At 44.3% G+C, this 19,762-nt stretch overlaps 1 protein-coding gene across 11 annotated transcripts in view; it reads right to left on the reverse strand.

Annotated features, from left to right (window-relative positions):
* The window catches only part of Cacnb4 (calcium channel, voltage-dependent, beta 4 subunit), a 248,290-nt gene that overhangs the window by 30,841 nt on the left and 197,687 nt on the right, over positions 1-19,762 (reverse strand). For 8 of the 11 annotated variants that reach the window (NM_001037099.2, NM_001285426.1, NM_001285428.1 and 5 more), the window contains 7 exons: positions 18,532-18,651; positions 15,703-15,825; positions 10,317-10,447; positions 8,084-8,160; positions 6,734-6,753; positions 6,438-6,518; positions 5,450-5,508 (listed from right to left, as the gene is read on the reverse strand). In NM_001037099.2, coding sequence (NP_001032176.1) covers positions 5,450-5,508; positions 6,438-6,518; positions 6,734-6,753; positions 8,084-8,160; positions 10,317-10,447; positions 15,703-15,825; positions 18,532-18,651 — 611 coding nt within the window. The remainder of the gene's footprint in view (positions 1-5,449; positions 5,509-6,437; positions 6,519-6,733; positions 6,754-8,083; positions 8,161-10,316; positions 10,448-15,702; positions 15,826-18,531; positions 18,652-19,762) is intronic. The other 3 variants (NM_001355059.1, XM_030247010.1, XM_006497642.4) reach the window with 1 other exon arrangement.

Genomic DNA, 19,762 nt, shown 5'->3' on the forward strand with positions numbered 1-19,762 from the left:
GTATCCACAGTTATGGGACAGCAGGAGTTCGGTTCTCCTGAAGATAGGGTGTGGCAGCTAATGTCCCTGAAACCCAGCAAAACCATTCTCTAAACCCTGCCTGGTGCAGACCTTTACAGCAGGATTCCAGGCTTGGTGGCAGGTGCCTTTATCTGCAAACCTACTTCATCTGCCCCTCTGCAGATTTTCTATAGGAAGATATTTCTTTCAGTTATGACATATCCATTCAAATCTAATTAGTATTCCCACATTGCTAATGTAACAGCTGGAAGACCCTTCTCTATTCCAGCTAATTAGTAAGAAGGTCATTTAGAATAATACATATTTTAAAATTCCTAGTGCTCACATGGAAAAATATTCCAAAGCTGATTGAACAGGGTGGCAAGGGAGACCCCAGGGTCCCCTCTATCTTTCTTTTGATTTTCATGCTCAAGGACAAATTACAGCATGTTTGAGCCTCATCCCCTAATCAATAAAAAGGTTTCAGATTTGTAATTAGTATCTCAGAGGGTTATTGCTGTGGGAAAAGAAGGCACTGTAGAAAACCAGTTTCTTAAATGATTGTTCTTAGCATGTATGTCGGTTTAAGATGTCCCCCACATTCTCAGATATTTGACTACTTGGTCCCTAGTCGGTGTCACTGCTTGGGGAGGCTTAGAAGGCATGGCCTTCCTGGAGGAAGTCCATCACTGGAAGCTTTGAGGTTTCAAAAGCCACATGGCATTCCTAGTTTGCTCTTTCTGTTTCTTGCTTATGATGCAGAGGTGAGCTCTCAGCTCTCAGCTCCTGGCTTCAGTCACCAAGTCTGCCTGTTACAGTGCTTCCTCTCCATGATTGTGATGGGCTCCTATCCCTCTGGAGCTGTAAGCCCCAAATACATTTCCTTCTTTAAGTTGCCTTAGAAGAGTGGCTGTGATGGCATACACTTTTAATCCCAGCACTTGGGAGACAGAGGCAGGTGGTTCCCTGAGAGTTCCACACCAACCTGGTCTACATAGTGAGTTCCAGGTTATTCAAGGACACATGAGACCCTGTCTCAACAAAAATAAATAAATAAATAAGTATATAAATAGAAGCTGCCTTGACTGTAATGATGTGTGTGTGTGTGTGTGTGTGTGTGTGTGTGTGTGTGTAATTGTATATAAGGGAAACAGTTGGAGATCCAAGGACTCAAGGGGAACAGTTTCCTCATGTCTTATCTTTCAAAGTTTACAGTCTACCACCATGAACTCTCCTGTCCCAGAGTTGGTGAAACCCATATATAGAGAAAACTTTGGGGAATGCAGTGAGACATGATGTAATTCAAGTTGGCACACAAGTGTTTAGTTATTTCTAGTGTTTGAAGCAGGCACTAGGAGGGAAAATTGTGGTCGAAGCTGAGTGGAAGGGGTTTTTGGTTGTGAGACAGACGTTTCTTTTTCCAGTTGTGAACTGCAATGGCAAACAGTTTTGACTTACACGGTGTGGCTGCTTCCTGATGTCATCAATTGACGGTTCCATTAATAAACTCTGTACTAAGTTTTAGCACCTCTCTACGTTGTATGCTTAAATTCTCTTTCAAATTGTCTTTCGATTGAACATTTTGGGTTGTCTTGTTCTGTCTGTTCATTCATTTTAGTTTGCATATTCCTTGGGCAGAGTTCCCTTTTTTTTAGGACCTTGTGGGCCTCTTAGGATTCATGTATGATTTCAGGACACAACATGATGCTACGTAATTGTCAAAAAGCTCAAGGATGTCTTTATGAAATCCAGTGCTATGCACACTGAATTTGTGCTAGTAAAATCAATTAACAATTCAATTAATTAAATTGATAAATATTAATTTTATTAATTATTAATTACTTAAAATTAAATTAAAATTTTTAAGCCTAGATGACAACTGTTGGGGATTTGAAACACATAGTGTAAGTCAGCAAACTGCAGCCGGGAGCTGCTTGTTCATGCTGTCAGTGCCGGGCTGAGCAACTGCACAAACCTCACTGGAAAAGATGAAGCCATAGGTAGTGTTTGTGGTGTGAAATAGAGACACTCTGTGCCTACTGTGTCCCCCGAAAGCTGAGTGCCACCAGGTCCCCTCCCAGTTCACTCTTGCATGTGAACACTCACATATCCAATAGGTTCTCAGGGGCTGCTTGATCCCTCAGTTTTCATTTTTCCTTACATGTATCGCAGTTAGACTCAGACCGAGAAAGACCCAGGCCTACAGTGACTCATATTCCTAAAGCGTGGGAAGGAAAATCATCCAAGCTTTTGCTTGTTTCAGTCAAACAGATGGACTTTGTCTGCGCCACTGTATTGACTTTGAATTGGGATCTGAAATGCAGTGTTGAACAGGAAAACCTCCAAACCCATGGACCTCTAATGTGCTCTTCCTGAAAACTACAGGGCACCCTCTGACCGTGATGTCTACCACGCTACAGTCACAGCCAAAGGAGCCTTGAACAGGCTCCCACTGGACCGTGTATATACTTCCACTGTGTCAACATCTTCAGTGGAATGGCTCTCTTGGCTGATTTCAGCTCAAGACTATGCGCTGTTTTCCCTCCTTTTATTAATTGGTAAAAACACAACACAGCAGATTGTCACAGCTCAAAACACAGCATTCCCCACACAGAAGACGTGCTAGCATCTATGAGGAGCTCCCAGCCAACTTCTTCCTTATCCAACCGTCCAGCCACACTGCAGTGGGCTCACAGGGATTTTCTTCAGTACTGTCTTCTCGTTACCTGAAAGCAAGTTCACTCTCCCTACCCCACATCTTTATTACTCATTTCTCTCTAGCCATGCCTATGCATCAGACTCTTCTAGTCCTGCCTCTGTCTCCAGTTATTGCTTTAGCTGCTTCCAGATCTCACCATCCCCAGACTCTCTGTATCACCAGATCCCATGAAAACTTGGCATTGAAATTTTAATTCTCTCCTTAAACTGAAAGGAGCTCTAATAGTGTAGATACAGTGACTGAGGCAGGTAAATTCTGCTTGACTCAAGACAAGCCTGTGCTGCAACTAAATGAACAACCTCTTCCATGGCCTTGGGATGAAAGACGGTATCCATCTTCACTAATAGCCACTAAGCCACTCAGCTTTTGATTTGCCAAATATTCTGAAGTAGTTTCCTGTTCTCACCAGTGCTATTTTCAACCTTTAACAACATTGTTTGTAGGGATGTCATATGGAACCAAAGCAACCTAACAAGTGTAGGCTGAGTTACAGGACGGACTTTGTTCCCATCAAAGGCTGTGATAGAATTAGAGGTGGGGGGAGGGTGGCACTGCTCAGGACAGTGATGGTACCCCAGGTTAAAACCAATGAGTCCACCATAGAGCTGAAAGGACTGTGCACATGCAACCAAGAAGAGCAGACCCGGCCTCTCATGTTAGCTGCCTGCCATCCATAGAGGCACTTATGGGTCATGCCTTCCTGTTTTAGCCAACCCTTTGTGCCCACCGGATTATGGCAAAGACAAGCTCTGTTTTCTCTTCATCTGAGGTCTATAGCTAAATTGTATTTCCCATTCTCCTTTGCAGCTAAGAACACAGCACAACAAAGTTCTAGCCAATGAAATGAGCTTTTATGTGCACTATTTGCAGGCACTAAAGGGCCCTTCCCTTTAGCAGGCTGGAGAACTCAAGCCAAAGACCAAGGGCCACAAATGGTAGGTGAAGCAAACATTTTAACAGAGTTTCCCCTCACCACTTACCCGTCTTCCCCTATCTCTGATCATTTAGTGAGTAAAATTAAGCTTCCAGGATGTTCAAACCATTCTACATCTGGGGGTCTATTAGTAAGGTGATCTGGCCTAAACTCAATCATATACTTAGAAGTCCACCTAATGGGAGGCAAACGTTCCCATTTTTTCAATGCAACTCTCAATTACTAGAAGTAAAATTGCAGCTGTGTGTGTTGTATGTGTATATGTATGTGCTGATGTGCTGTGTGTGCATTGTGTGTGTATGTGTTGTATGTGTGAATGTGTATGTGTTGCCTGTGTATATGTTGTATGCGTGTGTGTTGTGCATGTGTATATGTGTGTGCATGTGTGTAAGTGTATATGTGGTATGTGTGTTGTATGTATGTATTGTGTGTACATGTGTGCATGTGTGTGTATATGTGGTATGTGTGTTGTATGTGAGTGCCCACAATAGAAGACACTGGGAATCCCGATCTGCTCCTTCCCACCTTATTCATTTGAAACAGAGTCTTTCATAGCCCAGCGCCACAAGCCCACATGTGGCTCTCATCTCTTCCCACACAGCAGTGAGGATGCAGGCACGTGAGAGCCATGATGGTTCTTATGTGAGTGCCGGGTGTCTGAACTCAGGCTCTCTGTTTGCACACAAGCATTCTTACCACTGGCCCGCCCAGCCCCTCAGCTTCCTTATATTGTAGCTAGTCTTAGAAGCCAATGAGTATGTTCACATGACTACATAGAAGGCTTTTCTTTGACAAATTATAAATACATATACATATTTGTATGGACTTCTATATGTTTGTACTTAAGTTTTATAGATACACAATTTATGCTTAAAGCATGATTATGTTTACCTTTTCTTTCAATGCTGCATTAATTAAACTCTAAAATCTATTTCAAAGTATTTAAAGATTTGTAAAAAGAACTCTTTGGTTTAAAGTGATAAACTGGACACATTCTTCAGGTTTCTCAAAGTGCGCTATATAAATTCACTTCTGACAAATGCTCAGTTTTTTTTTCAGGGGGCTGTTTCTGCACAGGCCACGTTTCACATTGAGGACAAGCACACTCTCATTGTTAAGTCAACACAGATCTCCCTCACTTCTCTAGGAAACCTAAGAGCTCTAGACGCTTTCTACAGAACTGAAGGAGGGAATTATTTGAGAGCTCAGCTGTATTGATAATGGCTTGTTGTGGGATATATACAAAACAGAACTAAAAGCATAGAAAGGTTATTTCTAAAAAATAGCGCGCAAATAAGTGTAGTTGCCTTCAATAGTGACTCTGAAGCCTATATCCTAGTCATGATTGCTCCCTCCTTAATACATATATATTACAAAGCAATATATATTAGTCCTTTGAATCACACACACATGAATACATGCATTTACACATATGCATAGTTCCCAGATACTATACAACATGACTAGTGAGCCATTATATTCATCAGAAACAAACATTTTAACCCATTTCTTCATGAAAACCAGATTGTTATGAACTCAATAGTAAGGGAGAAAATAAATACAAATATGCATTATACCCCAAAATGGATTAATTTCCTTTTCCAGGCCCTTCTGACCTTGGGGACCTCAGGCTATATGCCATATTTTTGTGGCTGTTCCAGTGTGTACTCCCTGGAACACTGAGTTCAGCTTAACTACTCGACTTCTGTAACGGTTGGAAACAGATCCACAAGTCACTTTATCACACTTGTTCAGTTAAGGAAAAATCAAAAGACAAAAACGTCAGTATGGCTCACCTCCCATCAAACCTGTGCTTCAGGAAATCAAAGAGGGCTTTCTGCATCATGTCTGTTACCTTTGCAGAGGTGGGGAAAAAAAGAACGAGGCAAACACAACAGAGAGAGGGAGAGAGACACAGAGAGAGAGAGAGAAGTCAAAAGTGAGAGCGGCGGAAGCAAAGGACACAGTGACCGAGGAGAGTCCCCATGATATCCAGGCAGCTACAGTGGGTCTCAGAGGGCAGACGGCCATGATAATCAGACACAGCTGCTAGTGCCTCCCTGCACTTCTTCTCCAGGATGCTGAGAAATGAACCTAGAGTTTTCACCAGGACCCCAGGCAAACTCTCCTTCCTAGTCCTTCAGGAGGTAGCTCTGCCTCAAGGAGGGCATAAGCTTGCCATGCGCACGGATGCTAGCCGTTTTTTGCACGGCACAGTTAGGTTTGCCTCTAGTGATGAGCAGTGGATAGCCTCAAAGTTGACACCGGGCTCAGCTGCCCTACTTGCCTGTGTGTTGGGTATTCTCCTTGTCTGGGACTTAATTTTCTTGTTCATAACTTTCCTGCTCATCATCTGACATTTTCAACTCGGAGAAAGAGAGATAGAATCTTAGATCTGCCTCAAGAAAATCATTAGGACATTCAACAAATGTATACTAAGTTCCTCCTCTCTAAAAGACATCATCCTTCTGGAAGGGGTGAGTGGGTAGCCCGAAGCTTCAGATTTAGATATTACATTCCACTTGGTTTTATCCATTTAAGCACAAAGCCAGAATGGCAAACTTTGAAATGTCGTGCACCACAGCCTGAGCTCTTCTTCATTACATGGCAATGTTCAGTTAATCTCCAGAATTTAATCCTGTTTTTACCGGTTTTCCCTACCACTGCCTCCACATACTCTGAGCTGCCTTCCACCAGTTCCTATCTGTCATCAGACCTTGGAGGGGTCAGAATCCAAAGGATAGTCCCCAGGGAGGAAAGGAGAGCAATGGATAAAATTTGTACCTCATAACCTTTCAGTGATGGCCCCACTAACACCACAGGACGCATTGACGGCACGACGTCATACGGAGGAATGTGCTCCGTCTGAAAAAGACAAGTCAACGTGAGTGAGAAGGCCAGTCTGAGCCTCTCTCCTCGACAGCCACAACATCCAGAATTCTCAGTAAGTGCCTACTAAGGGTTCCCACGGAGGAGGTCCATCCCTCACATTATAGCTATGTGGGTCACGGAAACGGGACATCCACAGGCATGGACGGATCAGAACCTTAGCAGGAGTTTAGAAAGGAAACACAACTTACCACTTTCTGCTTCTGTTTTGCTAAAAGACAACAACGAGAGCCATATCAAAATATGTAATCTCCGTAAAAGATAGCATATGAGTTTAAAAGATGGGAGAAGGTACCCTGTAACTGTCCTCACTGCTTGCCTGGCACCCCCTCAGCAGGTCACTGCCCTCTGCCACTTCGCTCTGGACAGGCTGTGTGAGAACATGAAATACAGACCCCTTCCTCTCTGTACCGATGACTTTCCCATTAGAAGCTGGGGATGGGCACTCAAACAGCACTGGAGGTTGTTAGCTAATCATTAAGCATGCGTGTGCCCACATTGTGTGCTATTCACAGTGGAGCTGAGGGCAAGCTAGCTAAGCGAAATGAAAAAAAAAAAAAGAAAAGAAAAGAAAAAGAAAAAAGAAATGATACAATGTAAGCGAAATCATTATCATCTCAAACATTCTTATTATTGTTACTGTCTTATTATTTGTGACTGTTGGTAAACCCAGAGGTAATATAGCAGATGTTCTCTGTTCCTCCTGACACATCTGTTTCTACTATGCTCCTCTCAACTCTTGGACAGCCAGCTCCCCCTCTCCCCTCTAGGTGGTAAGAGAAAAGCTGGTGACGAAGCCTAGTGCCCAGCAAACAGAAAGAAATCTACTTCACAATCAACAAAGGTGGTTTTGCTGCCATCCAAACAGCAGGTCCTGTCTACATGCATCCACCTAAAGCTGTCCCAGACTCTGCCTGGCATTGATATATGTTGCAGTGTGATAGCCTAATGTTGGGTACTAAGAATCTACCACATGTCCTGGCCAGAATGAAGTTAGCTTATAGGAGAATCACATCAGAGAATGTGATAGAAGAAGACTTTCTCGGTGAAGATCTTCATAATTTCCAAAGACACACAGTCTTTATTGAGATACCCTGTCTCTGTTGCATTAACTCTAGGGCTCACCTGGAATTGCCAGATGTCCAAACATAAAAACAAAGTCATCTTGGCTGCAGCGAGGCTATATCCCTCCCAGGATGTACAACCTGGGCCCAACACATGCTAGAGCTTCATCTACATGATGTACATTGCTGTGACAGTTCAGGAACTTTTATCTCTATTGGCCTCACAATCTTAAAGTAGCTTGAGTTCTTGGGTAAAATAATGAACTTGAGATTGGTTTATACAGGGAGAGTTACTGGCTATAGGGGGGTGAACGAGATTTTTCAAAACTATACCTGATTCTTATATCATTAGTACTCTCCAAATCAAATAGCATTCAAACGAGCAAGGAAATTTTTCATAAAAGAAGCTTTACATCTTTAAATCTTAAATCAAGACTTTATTTCCAAACCAGTGAAAGCGTTAGCAAGCCCCCTCACCTGTTGTTGTGGGAGTTGCTCGGAATGTTCCTGATACCATTTCTCCCAGACTGGAGGAAGAGTTTCCACTCGATTTCCTAGAACACGGAAAGGAACTTAAGACTCACTCCCTAGATCCCCTGAAAACAGAAACTGAGAATCCAAGGCGTTCTTTGGCCTTCTACTAAATAATTCACAACATACCAAATCGTGTTAGAAGGGAAAAATCTTCTCAAATGCTTTCTCTGACCTCGTTTCTCAGAGAAAGTGGAGAACAAATTGAGACCTGGAAATACTTGGTCAATTATCTATCCCAATTATCTGTACAAGAACTGAGCAGAAAGACTCAGAGACCCTGGTAAGGGTGCTCTGTAGAGTGCTGCGTTTACCTGAGACCAGTCATCAAAGTGCTGGCCAGAGGCCAGACAGTTCAGAACAAGCAAGAAGACGGGAGAACTTCTTAAAAGTGTGTGTGGGAGGGTGTTCCATGGCCTGTTCTGCTGTCCACAGTCACGGTTCTATCGATAGGAATTCAGTTATGCTTATATTGCAGCATGAACAGGTCTGACACTTACTGGCAGGATGGTGGGACACACTGCAGTATATCTTTGAGTACTAGCTTTCCCCATCTATGGACATAGGAGTTATCTCTACTCTACAGAGAGGAACGTGACAAATGAGCCTCTGCGAATAAAGCCCAGGACTTTATTGTTTCTCTTGCCTCAAAGAAAACTATATATTTTTACATATATATGCATGTACTAACAGTTAACAATGGTGAGAAACGAGGAGTCATATTCTAGTAGGAGATAATCAAGGCTGCACAAGAGAAATAGATAAATACATAATATTTCTGAGAGTAGTTAAGTGTAGTAGAAATAATTAAGTTGGAAAGAGATGGAAAATACAGGGACAGGGTGGTTCCTGGGTGAGTACAACTTAAAATATGGTGGGGAAGGAAGGTGTCACTGGAGTGGTGCCACAGGGGCCTAAAAGAGACAACACAAAGGAGGAAGAGGGGCCCAGGAGGAGGAGGAGGCAGTGGCAGATGCCACGGCCCCAGGAAGGGCCAAGTGTTGCCAGTGTGCTGAGAAGGAGAGGGGATGAACTGTCTAGAGCAAAGGAAACAAGAGGATTAATAATAAAACATTTTTACAAATTAATCATTAGAAGGGTGGGTTAATTGTACTTCTCTGGTCTTCCATTATCCTGGAAAGGTTTCCATTAGGATAAAAGCAAAGGTAACCTTAAATAACACAGGTATTTTCTTACTTGAAAAAAAAAATCAAACTGAAAAAGAGAGCTTGGGGCAAGAGATGGCTTCGTCCAGACATGGTGACACGAAGCTGCAACTCTAGCAATAGGGCATGGAGCTGGTGCAGAACTGCCTCAGCAGTTGTGAAGACAAGCCTGGACTACAGATCAAGATTGTCTCAAAACGACGACAACACTAGCAGAACTTGCTCTGCCTGAAGGCTTTTGAAGAATTCTAACATATATGAAATTGGCGCTTCACAGAGAGCAGCGGCACGGCATCCAAGCAGCACTGGGTCTGTGTGGCTTGGACTCCTCTCCGGCTGTGCTCACACTGCTGGGACCTGCCACTGGCACACCGTTTCTTTTGAACACTAGAGGCTAGTCTGTCATAGCTCCCTGGTGTCATCAGCACAGGGCAAGCAGAAGATGGCACAGGAGCCCAGGTAGAGGAAGGGACCCCGGGGACTGTCCACATACTGAGCCCACCAGACAGAGTCTTTGACAGGGACCCAAGCAAAACACCAACTCTAGGTCATGTCAGCTGCCACCTGAGCTGTCCTGAGAAGTGAGGCCCTGTGTGACTCTCACAGAAGAAAACAGGGTTTGGAGATGGGTTTACTGAGTACTGTGGAATTCACGTGGGTTTCTAAGGAGCTAGGGGTCAGAGCACAGTGGAAACAGTTAAACCTGAAGCCTTTGTATCCTCCTCAAGAATAGCATGTATGCAGGGGAGTGTCTCTTTGCTTTAAAAGCGGGTTTTCATTGGGGTCCCAGCAAAGAGAATTGGAAAGAACCCAACTTCCTGAATGAAAAAAAGAATCCAACAGAAAACAGAGGTTGAGTCAAAAGAATAAACTGCTTTATCCAGTTTTAAATTAAAAACAAAAACAACTTGACAATATTGCCCAATTTTCCCACCAAAAAGTGGGGAAGGAAGGAGGGAGGGAGGGAGGGAGAAAGGAGAAAAGGTTAGCTCATAAAAAAGATGGGGTGTTACCCGCCATGAAAACGGCCTCTTTTCTGTTCCTGTTGAATCCGAATATTCTCCAAGCGCAGTGGACTTGGGATGAAGCCAATCTCACAGCCCTCTTTTACCAGTCTTCCTATCCACCAATCATTGTTATATTTCTGGAAAGCAGAGAGGAAAGCTACCCTCAATAGTAATTCAGTTACCCTCACATCTCAGTAGTTAACTCCAAGGAAGTGAAGGATACAATGTTACACCGTCAGGTGGACTACGCCTCAGAGTGCACACAGGACATAGAGACCACAAAGGTCGTGGTTTTGTGTTTTGTAGGAAATGTTTTCAGCTCACAGACTAAAGGAGGATTCTTCAGGGGTTTTATTTGTAAAGGCCCAAATGATAAATGCACTCTCTACTATAATACTCGAATCTGCTGTCCTACTGTGAAAATAGCCACAAAGCCTGAAGAGGCTGTGTTTCCATGTAAGTTGCTTTATGGCAGAGGCAGTGGGTCAGTTAGAACCCTGTGCACTCTTATTTGTCAGCCCTTATCAAAAGTAGGTTCTAACCTCTGGATTCATTCAGTTCTTTCAAGAAGGCCTACTTAGTCCTCGAGACAAAAGGTCCCACCAGACACAGTTTGTATCAATGGTAACAACATGTTAAGTGTAAAACTCTTGAAGGACAGTCATTCACTAACAGCTCTCAGGTGAAATTCATAGGATACTGTTTACTGTAGACTCTCATTCAAATGCAGGATTTCAAATGAAGGCATAGCCCATTCTTTGAGGAAAAAGTCCAAAAGTTACAAAGTCCGAACAAATGACATGTTTGTAGATATGATTTGGAAATAATCTATGGCCTAGACCTAAGGGAATTGAACGATTTCTTCCTGGTTTCATAACGTACAAAACTAGGGACACAAGTCCACAAATGACTCTAATGAGTATAGGGTAACCATCTATCAGCAAGGTCTTAGCCAAAGTGCCAGAAAAATTATATTGGCAATTATTGATTTACTGAGCCCAGGGCAGACAGAAGTTTAGTCTAAGCCACCTGTCTCAAGGGAATGTTTCTACTGGTAATTTCTAGAAAATAGATAAAAATTATATCATTTAAACCTTCCAGGAATAAGAAACTTATTTTCTTTGATTTTATTTGTGTGTGTGTGTGTGTGTGTGTATGTACATGTGCATGTTGTGTGTATATGTGTTTTATGTATATGTGTGTGTATGTATGTGTGTATGTTTGCCTGTGTATGTGTGTGTCTCTGTGTTTCTGTGTATATGTGTGGCTCTGTATGTGTATCTATATGTCTTTGTATGTATGTGTACATGTATGTGTGTTTGTGTGTGTATCCATGTGTATATGTGTGTTTGTGTGTGTATCCATGCGTATATGTGTGTCAATATGTATATTTGTGTGTATATGTGTGTGTGAATATGTGCCTATGTATCCATGTGTATTTGTGTATGTGTGCATGTCTGTGTGTGTTGAAATATATACCAACTGTAAGATAAGTTACTTAGTTCAGAAGAAAGTGGACTTCTTAGAATTGGGAACAAAACACCCATGGAAGGAGTTACAGAGACAAAGTTTGGAGCTGAGACGAAAGGATGGATCAACTAGAGACTGCCATACCTGGGGATCCATCCCATAATCAGCCTCCAAACGCTGACACCATTGCATACACTAGCAAGATTCTGCTGAAAGGACCCTGATATAGCTGTCTCTTGTGAGACTATGCCGGGGCCTAGCAAACACAGAAGTGGATGCTCACAGTCAGCTATTGGATGGATCACAGGGCCCCCAATGGAGGAGCTAGAGAAAGTATCCAAGGAGCTAAAGGGATCTGCAACCATATAGGTGGAACAACAATATGAACTAACCAGTACCCCCCAGACTCGTGTCTCTAGCTGCATATGTATCAAAAGATGTCCTAGTCGGCCATCAGTGGAAAGAGAGGCCCATTGGTCGTGCAAACTTTATATGCCTCAGTACAGGGGAACGCCAGGGCCAAGAAGTGGGAGTGTATGGGGGGTGGGGGGGGTGGGAAGGTATGGGGGACTTTTGGGATAGCACTGGAAATGTAAATGAAGAAAATACCTAATTTAAAAAAAAAAAAGAGGAGGGGAAAAAAAAGAAGAAGAAAGTGGAATTGGCATATCTCCAGTACTGACAATGTGAGAAGGAAGCCTGGAAGGTTCATTGAGTCATCACAGCATGGCATTTGAATAATTTTAAGTAACAATCTCACACTGAAATGACAGTGACACGGCAGGCTTCAACCCTTCCTGCTCAGAGCTCCTGCATCAGCCAGGCTCCCTGCCAATCAGAGTCAGAGTTGAAAGGAGTGTGAGCTGATGGATAGGGAACTTTGAGCAATCTGGGTCTTAGTTTCCTGACTAACTCAGGATAACACACCTGAAATAACAGGCCTGTTTACTTTGTAATTAGGAAAAGGCAAGAGGGCCCTTTTGAAATCTTTGGTGCATAAGGTCTGGGGTTTACATTCTAGTGTGGCAGGAATAACACAGACCATGAGTCATAGTTTCCTGGGGCTTCAGTTATTTCCTGAAATTAAGTCAGCCCACCAGGATACTAATTAGTTAAGTGGTACCCCAATGGCCTTACAGCGTTGCCTAAGATGGCTAATACAACTTCCCAAAGTGGTTTCCCGTAGTTCTAGGAAACAGCTAAAGAACACAGAGGCTCCTACTCAAAGTAAGTGAGAGTTCTCCGGCCCCTGGGGAGCAAGGCACTGTGGTGCAGAGTGGAAGCATGAGGCCCTCTGTTTGGCTTTGGAACCTCCACTGTTGTAGCCCCATTCTTGACCTTTAGGCCAAGAAAGCACTTAGAAAGGTACTTGAGAGATGGCTGAACAGGAAGCAATCAGCCTGCTACAGAAGCCTGCCCATCTGGGTTGGTGATGTCCCACGGGCTGAGCCAGCTTTCTGGAAAGGCCCCTTAGCGCTGTTCCAGTCTTCTCCATCTTGATTTCCCTAAAGTGATTAGCATGTTCTCTTTCTAAGATTTCTTTTTTTTTAATCTGATCTGCAAGATGAGAAAACAGTGGCTCTGAGCCATATACGATTACTAGCTCAGACACTACACAAGGAAAAGGAGCTGCTAGGCTGGAGGAAAATCCCTTGATCAACAGCTCACAGAGCCAAACACTGCCAGCAAGACACAGCAAAGTGCCTTCGGAGCAGCTCAAAGGTGCCACACACAGTGCCTCTGTGCAGATGCAAATATTAGTTATTCCAACTTGGTCAGGACAGGCTTCATACATGATTCAAAATGTCATACCCTACCTCAGAAAGCTTTATTTAAGTTTAGAGAACCCAAAGTGTTAACTCTTCGGATTTCATTGTGACCTATTATATGTAATACATATCAGATGATCACATAAATATGTCCAATTAAAATAAGTATTAATAAAAACTAGAATACTAGTGCAATGTAAAAAGCAATAAAATACTGCAAGGTTGGAATGTCTGTGTCATATGTGTGGAAGAATGTCCCTTGCTCTTAAAGTTTGCTTCACCTTTGAAAGGATGAATGCTGGCAGGTAACTCACGAAGATGACTTAGTTGCTTTTAGTGAAAATAGAGGGGCTGGAGAGATGGCTCAAGGGTTAAGAGCACTGACTGCTCTCTTCCAGAGGTCCTGAGTTAAAATCCCAGCAACCACATGGTGGCTCATAACCATCTGTAACGGGGATCTGATGCCCTCTTCTGGTGTGTCTGAAGACAGCAACAACGTATATGAGATAAATCAATAGATCTTTAAAAATAAAACGTTAAACTTATCTTTTAACTTAAAACTTATCAAGTTAAAATAAAAAAGAAAATAGTGAGAGAGATTCAACCACTCATGTGCTGAGGGGGATAGCCCCAGACAGAGTGTGTTCAAACATAAATTCATGGCCGTGCACTGCCAGATCTGGTCCCCTTTCTGCCTTCTCTCTTTCAAAAGCTGAATCTAGAGGCTGCTGCTCCTTCCTATAATTCCAGCCAACTTAAATAAGCTGACCACCATCCCTCTGTTTCTCCCTCTCTTGCTTGCTCTACTACATGCAGTGGCGTGGGGCCTCCAAATCCCTTCTATCTGCTCCTTCACCCTTCCTCTAAGCTGCCCAGTGACTGCTCAGTCTCTGCAGCCCTAGGTGCTTCCCCTTGCCCATCACAGCTCTCATCCTCACACAAAAGGCAGAGCACATCTCTGCTTTATTCCAAACTCCTTTCCAGCCTACTGTCTGGTGATAAGGACCGGTCTTCTTGCCCTGGTGCAAGATGTTCCCTGAGGGCTACGGCTAACAGCTCAGCAATGTTTGTCTGGTGCACATATGGCCCTGAATTCAACCTGAGCACATCCAAAAGGAAGGTTCTCTGTCTTGAATCCTGGACATGGCCTCTTCTGTTTTACTTCTGTTACTGCTCTCTGGCCATGCTGGGGTGTTTTCAGCTGTCCCCCTGATGTCACTCTGTGTCCAGTTCTGACTCTTTCTGTGAACCTTCAGGACATGAGTCCAGTTGTTTCTTTTATACATACAGACATCAGGAATACTATTCACCCTGCCCCAAGACTCAGAGTGCCTTGCCCATAAGGACCATCAGCGGTCCTTATATCTCATCCTCCAACACTTAGCACAGTGCCTGATACAAAGCAGAACTACACTGTGCCTGGGCTGTGCACAGAACTCAAGCTTTTGTTGTATTATTTTATTATTCTACCTTTCCACACACGTGAAGCCTCAAGTCCTCTTTACCTTGCTCATCCCCTCAAACTGTCTGTTTCCTAGAGTCCTCTATGCCCTTCTTAGCTTTAAGTATTTCAGAGCCACAGCTCAGTGTCTTTAATGATAATATCCTTCTGTAAAAAGTCCCTCCTGGATACTGCTGCTACCAAACTCATGTTTCCCTAAGTTAGATCCATAGATCCATGGCTCTGTAGTCTCCACTAGACCCTGGGTTTGGTTCCCAACACACACACACACACACACAAAGAGACAGAGAAAGACAAGAGAGACAGACGGAGACAGAGAAAGACAGAGAGGGCAGACAGAGAGACAGAGAGACAGAGAAGGATATAGAGAGAAACATAGAGAGACAGGACAAAGAGATAGACAGACAGACAGACAGACAGACAGAGAACAGGTGTGGTACAAAATTCAAAGTCCATGCTATCATTCTAAATGTTGGGTGTGCCCTACTGCTGGGACCACGTGGCAGTGCAGGTAGGCGATGATCTCATCCTCTAAGTCTCAGTGAGATGAGAGGATGCAGAGGCCCAGAGCGTTAACCGAGGCTCCACACTGGCAGCTCTCTGGGTCGCCTCTCCTCTGGGCTTGGCACAGGCTGACTCCCAGCTCTAGCTTTTTTGGCAGGTGATGAGGTGCAGTATGTCCTACATTTACCTCTTTAATGTGAAGAAAGTCCTTGGCGTCAAAGGAGATGGCTGTGCTGGGAACGGGCACATCTTCGTCCAGGGCACCACAGTAGCTCACGTTCGTTTTCACCGCAAAAGCTACAGGTTTGGACTGGAGACAGAAGTACAGAATGAGGAGTGAGCGAGGGAGAGAACGGGAGAGAGAAGCATTTTTCCTATAGAAACATGTCACAGGATGAATGATGGTTCCAGGCAACAAGGAAATCACTTTCCAGAGAGAGCTCTCCTCTGGGTTTTATAGTTGCAGGCCACATCCCGAGATCTGCAGAGATGACTCCGGGAGTGACTCATTGCTCTCGGCCCAGCCATTTTCTTTCTGCAGTACTTCCTAACATCCTCAATAAGGAGCCAGCCCCAAAAAGACAGGGGAGGGATGTACAGAGGTGGGGCAGTCAGCTCGGCTCTCTCTGCTCCTACAAGCTGTGGATTTACTTTAACCTGTCCCAGACACTGTCCCAACTGTGGGATACAGGACGTGTCTACTTGGGGGAGGGAAGTTCTAGAAGACAGCTCTGTTGTTGAAGTACTTGATGCTCAAGCACGAGGAACTGAATTCAGAGTCCCAGTATCTGTGACAAAAGCGGGCTGCAGAGCTGTGCATCTTTAATTCCAGTTCTGGGGAGGCAGAGACAGGAGGATTTCTGGCACTTGCTGACCCAAGCCAGTCTAGACAAAAGGTGAACTCCAGGTTCAGTAAGAGACCTGCCTCAAATATTAAGATGGAGGGTGATTAGGAAACACATTAACCTCTGACATCCACACACATGTGCATAATTATGCATATGTGTACTCATGGGAGCACTTGCGAGTGCGCGCGCACACACACACACACACACACACACATACACACAGAGGAGCAAGTCTACACATAGAAGAAAAACATGCTAGGAAATGTACCTTGGGTGTTATAAACTTGAGGGAGGGTGGGTAGGTGGAAGACAAGGATTTTTGAAAGAGCCTCAGTTCTGAAAACCTGAGATCTTTTGTAGATAACCATCTTGTCATGCCAGGGGAATGGAGGCCAACGTAGGTTAAACCCAACACACAGGCTCTTCACCTGTACCCTCTTCCTACCTTCTAACAGTTGGTTGTTTTAAATTTGCATATGAATTCCTGCTGGCAAAGTGCTCCTGAGCAGGTGCAGCCTGTTGGGGCTAAGCCAGCCACCAGCCGAGGCTATGGTCCTGCCACCCCCGTTTTAGGTGACCACGCAATAATGAAACAGATGGCAAGGGACATTTTCAAAACAAGAACAAGCAACAAGGTCTCCAAGCCTCTAGGTAGCTTTGCTATGGGTTTATTCATTTGCTCTGGGAATATCAACAGTTGAGGTAGGACACACAGTAGGACCTCTTTGTCCCCTCCCAGGCACTATGCTGATGCCCTCCTACCAGAGATCACAGACACAGTGTGTGGACGTCAACCCCACACTCAACCCCAATGATGCACCCATCCATATCCTTCTTCTCTTGCTTCAATCTCTAAAGCAGCTTATCAGAAACCAGAAAGGGAAGGAAATTAACGTTATCTGGGCTTGAGTCTAAAATTCTAAACTGGAGTTAGCTATGGAAGCAAGCAGACAGGCTAGCCATAAACCGTGTCTCATATGCTGTTGCTGGGCATAAAAATTAATTTGCCAAAAGGGCCTATCTATGCTTTGAAAAATAAGTTAGAAAGATATAGGAGGAATGGGAGAGCTCTAGTAGCAATTCTGGTCCTAAAATTCAACTGTGCAGCTGGTTTCCTGCTGCATCCTGTGTCTTCTGGAAGAAGAAGATCTGAAGCCTATATTGGCTAGTGATGGCTTCTGTCACTCTGTCTTGCTGCTCTTGTTTGAGTTGTTCAAAGGGCTTAACCAGGTCCGATGGTGCGCATCTGTAGCCCAGCTAGTAAGTCCACAAGTTCAAGACCAGAATGGACAGTGTAGTGGTCCCCTTCTCAAACAAACAGGCAGACAAAATAACTCCATGCTGAAGTTGAAGTGGGAGTCTGAAATCTAGAAACCACAGAACAGAAGCAGCAGTGAAGTGATCCGTAGCATGGTGGGGGTGGGTGTGTAACAGAGGCAAGCAAGGATGGGGAGGAGTCAAGAACAGAGGGCTCAGGCTCGCCGCTCAGAAGGTTCTCTGCCAATACGTTGTGAGGTCATTTGATATTGCCACACTGCTAGGTTGGGAAAGGACCAATAATTACCACGAAATCAAACAGAAAAAGGCAAAAGGTTCATAAGAAATAGGCTCCTGTAGATACCACTAACTTCTGTGAGGGGCACAAACAACAGAGAGCCTTGCAATCAGAAGCCTTAGCCGGATGGCTGGAAAATGAATACTCCAGAGAGACACATGACGTAAGCTAGAGTCGTTTGTAAAGAAGGAATGTCCATTACAAACATGCTACTACCAAATCAGCCTGTAGGCAGGCCCGGGGAACATTCTCCCGACCAGTGATTGATGTAGAAGTGCTCACCCCACCGTGAGCAGTCTAGCCCTTAGTCAGGTGGCCCTGAGTGGTATCAGAAAGAAGGCTAAGTATACCGTGGAGAGCTAGCCAAATAAGCAGAGTTTCTCCGTAGCTCCCACTTCAGTCCCTGCCTCTGGGTTCTTGTACTGCTTGAGTTCCTACTCTGGACTCTGTCACTGATGAGTGTGACCAGAGCTGTCTAATGAAGCCATTCCTCTCCAAGTTGCTTTTGGTCAGTGTTTTATCAGGAACACTAAGACAGATGTGAGGTAGAAATGCTGGGCACAGGCGCTGAGCAACGTGACAGCTCGCGTTAAAAGAAAAGGAAGAAAGTCACCTTCGCTCTCTCAAGCTGGATAGCTGCTTGCTGTTCTCGCTCTTGCCGGATCGCTTCCCGGTCCTCTTCCAAGGAGACATCGGAGTCCGATGGCCTGCTTGTATAGGAATCTGCTGACCCCTGGGGAGAGAAGGCAGAAGGCTTAAGTGAGGTAAAAGGTAGCCTCTTACACTGTCACCATCTTAACAGAAGAACCTTGGGCGAGTTCCATTCGTTGGCATAGAATTCGATGCGCACACTCTGCCTTACTGCAGATACAGTCAAGCTTCTGTGTTGTGTGGAAGGCCGCTATGTCATAAAGGACCATGTTTTAAATAGATTAGGACTAGGAAGCAAACTGCAGTAAGAAGGACCTGACATCTTGCTCTTACACTTGTTTGGTGCTGGCTAGGTATGAAGCTGATAATTGCTCATGAACTGAAGCTGCCTCCCATTCTCGCTTGCACATCCTAGGCACATAAGTGACAAGGGAAAGTTAGGCTGTTTATGAGGGCTAAATCCTACCTGCGTCTTGGTATCACCAGTTTGCCTAGATTGCAACAAAGCCAAGCAGCACGGCCCATTAGTAAAATGATGTTTTGGATTCAGTGTCAATACCACTTGTAGTCTTTCGTCATCAAAACGTCAGACATGTGGTAGCCTATTTGTAGGGTTAATGTTTACAGTGAAGAGAAAAAAAATACTTGATAATGAAAACAGGGATGTCCACAGCTGAAGTCCATGCCCAGAGGGTGCTCTGATCATCAGCACCACCGACTCTGACGGACACCCCCAAAGGACTGAGGAATGCCCAGTGCCACTCAGTGTCCATGCTAGGACAAGAGCAAGCTGAGGGATCCTCTTTAAAAGTTATCAACCTCACCCTACAAAACCAAACCAAGCCAAACCCAGAAAACCAAATGACAACAACCTGCACATGCGCACACACGCACACAACCCAAATCTTCAGGCTCACCTTTAGCTCCCAAAGGAACGGCAACCCATTGCCCTGAGCTGGCATTAGAAGCGGTGTTTGCATGGATGATGACATTTGCACAGCAGAGGTTCTGAGAGAACTGGTTATTTGTTTGCCATGTTTGATGAAGCAAACTCAGACAGTCTTGAAAAAGCATAGATCTAGCCGTTCAGTGGAGAATTGGCTGTCTACTGAACACATGCAAAAACTAAATTGAGACAAGAGTCAGGCTTAGTGGTATAGACTGTAATCCCAGCTCCTCAGGGGGCTGAGGCC

This window comes from Mus musculus, chromosome 2 (assembly GCF_000001635.26).
Source record: "Mus musculus strain C57BL/6J chromosome 2, GRCm38.p6 C57BL/6J".
In the NCBI taxonomy this organism is placed as follows: domain Eukaryota; kingdom Metazoa; phylum Chordata; class Mammalia; order Rodentia; family Muridae; genus Mus; species Mus musculus.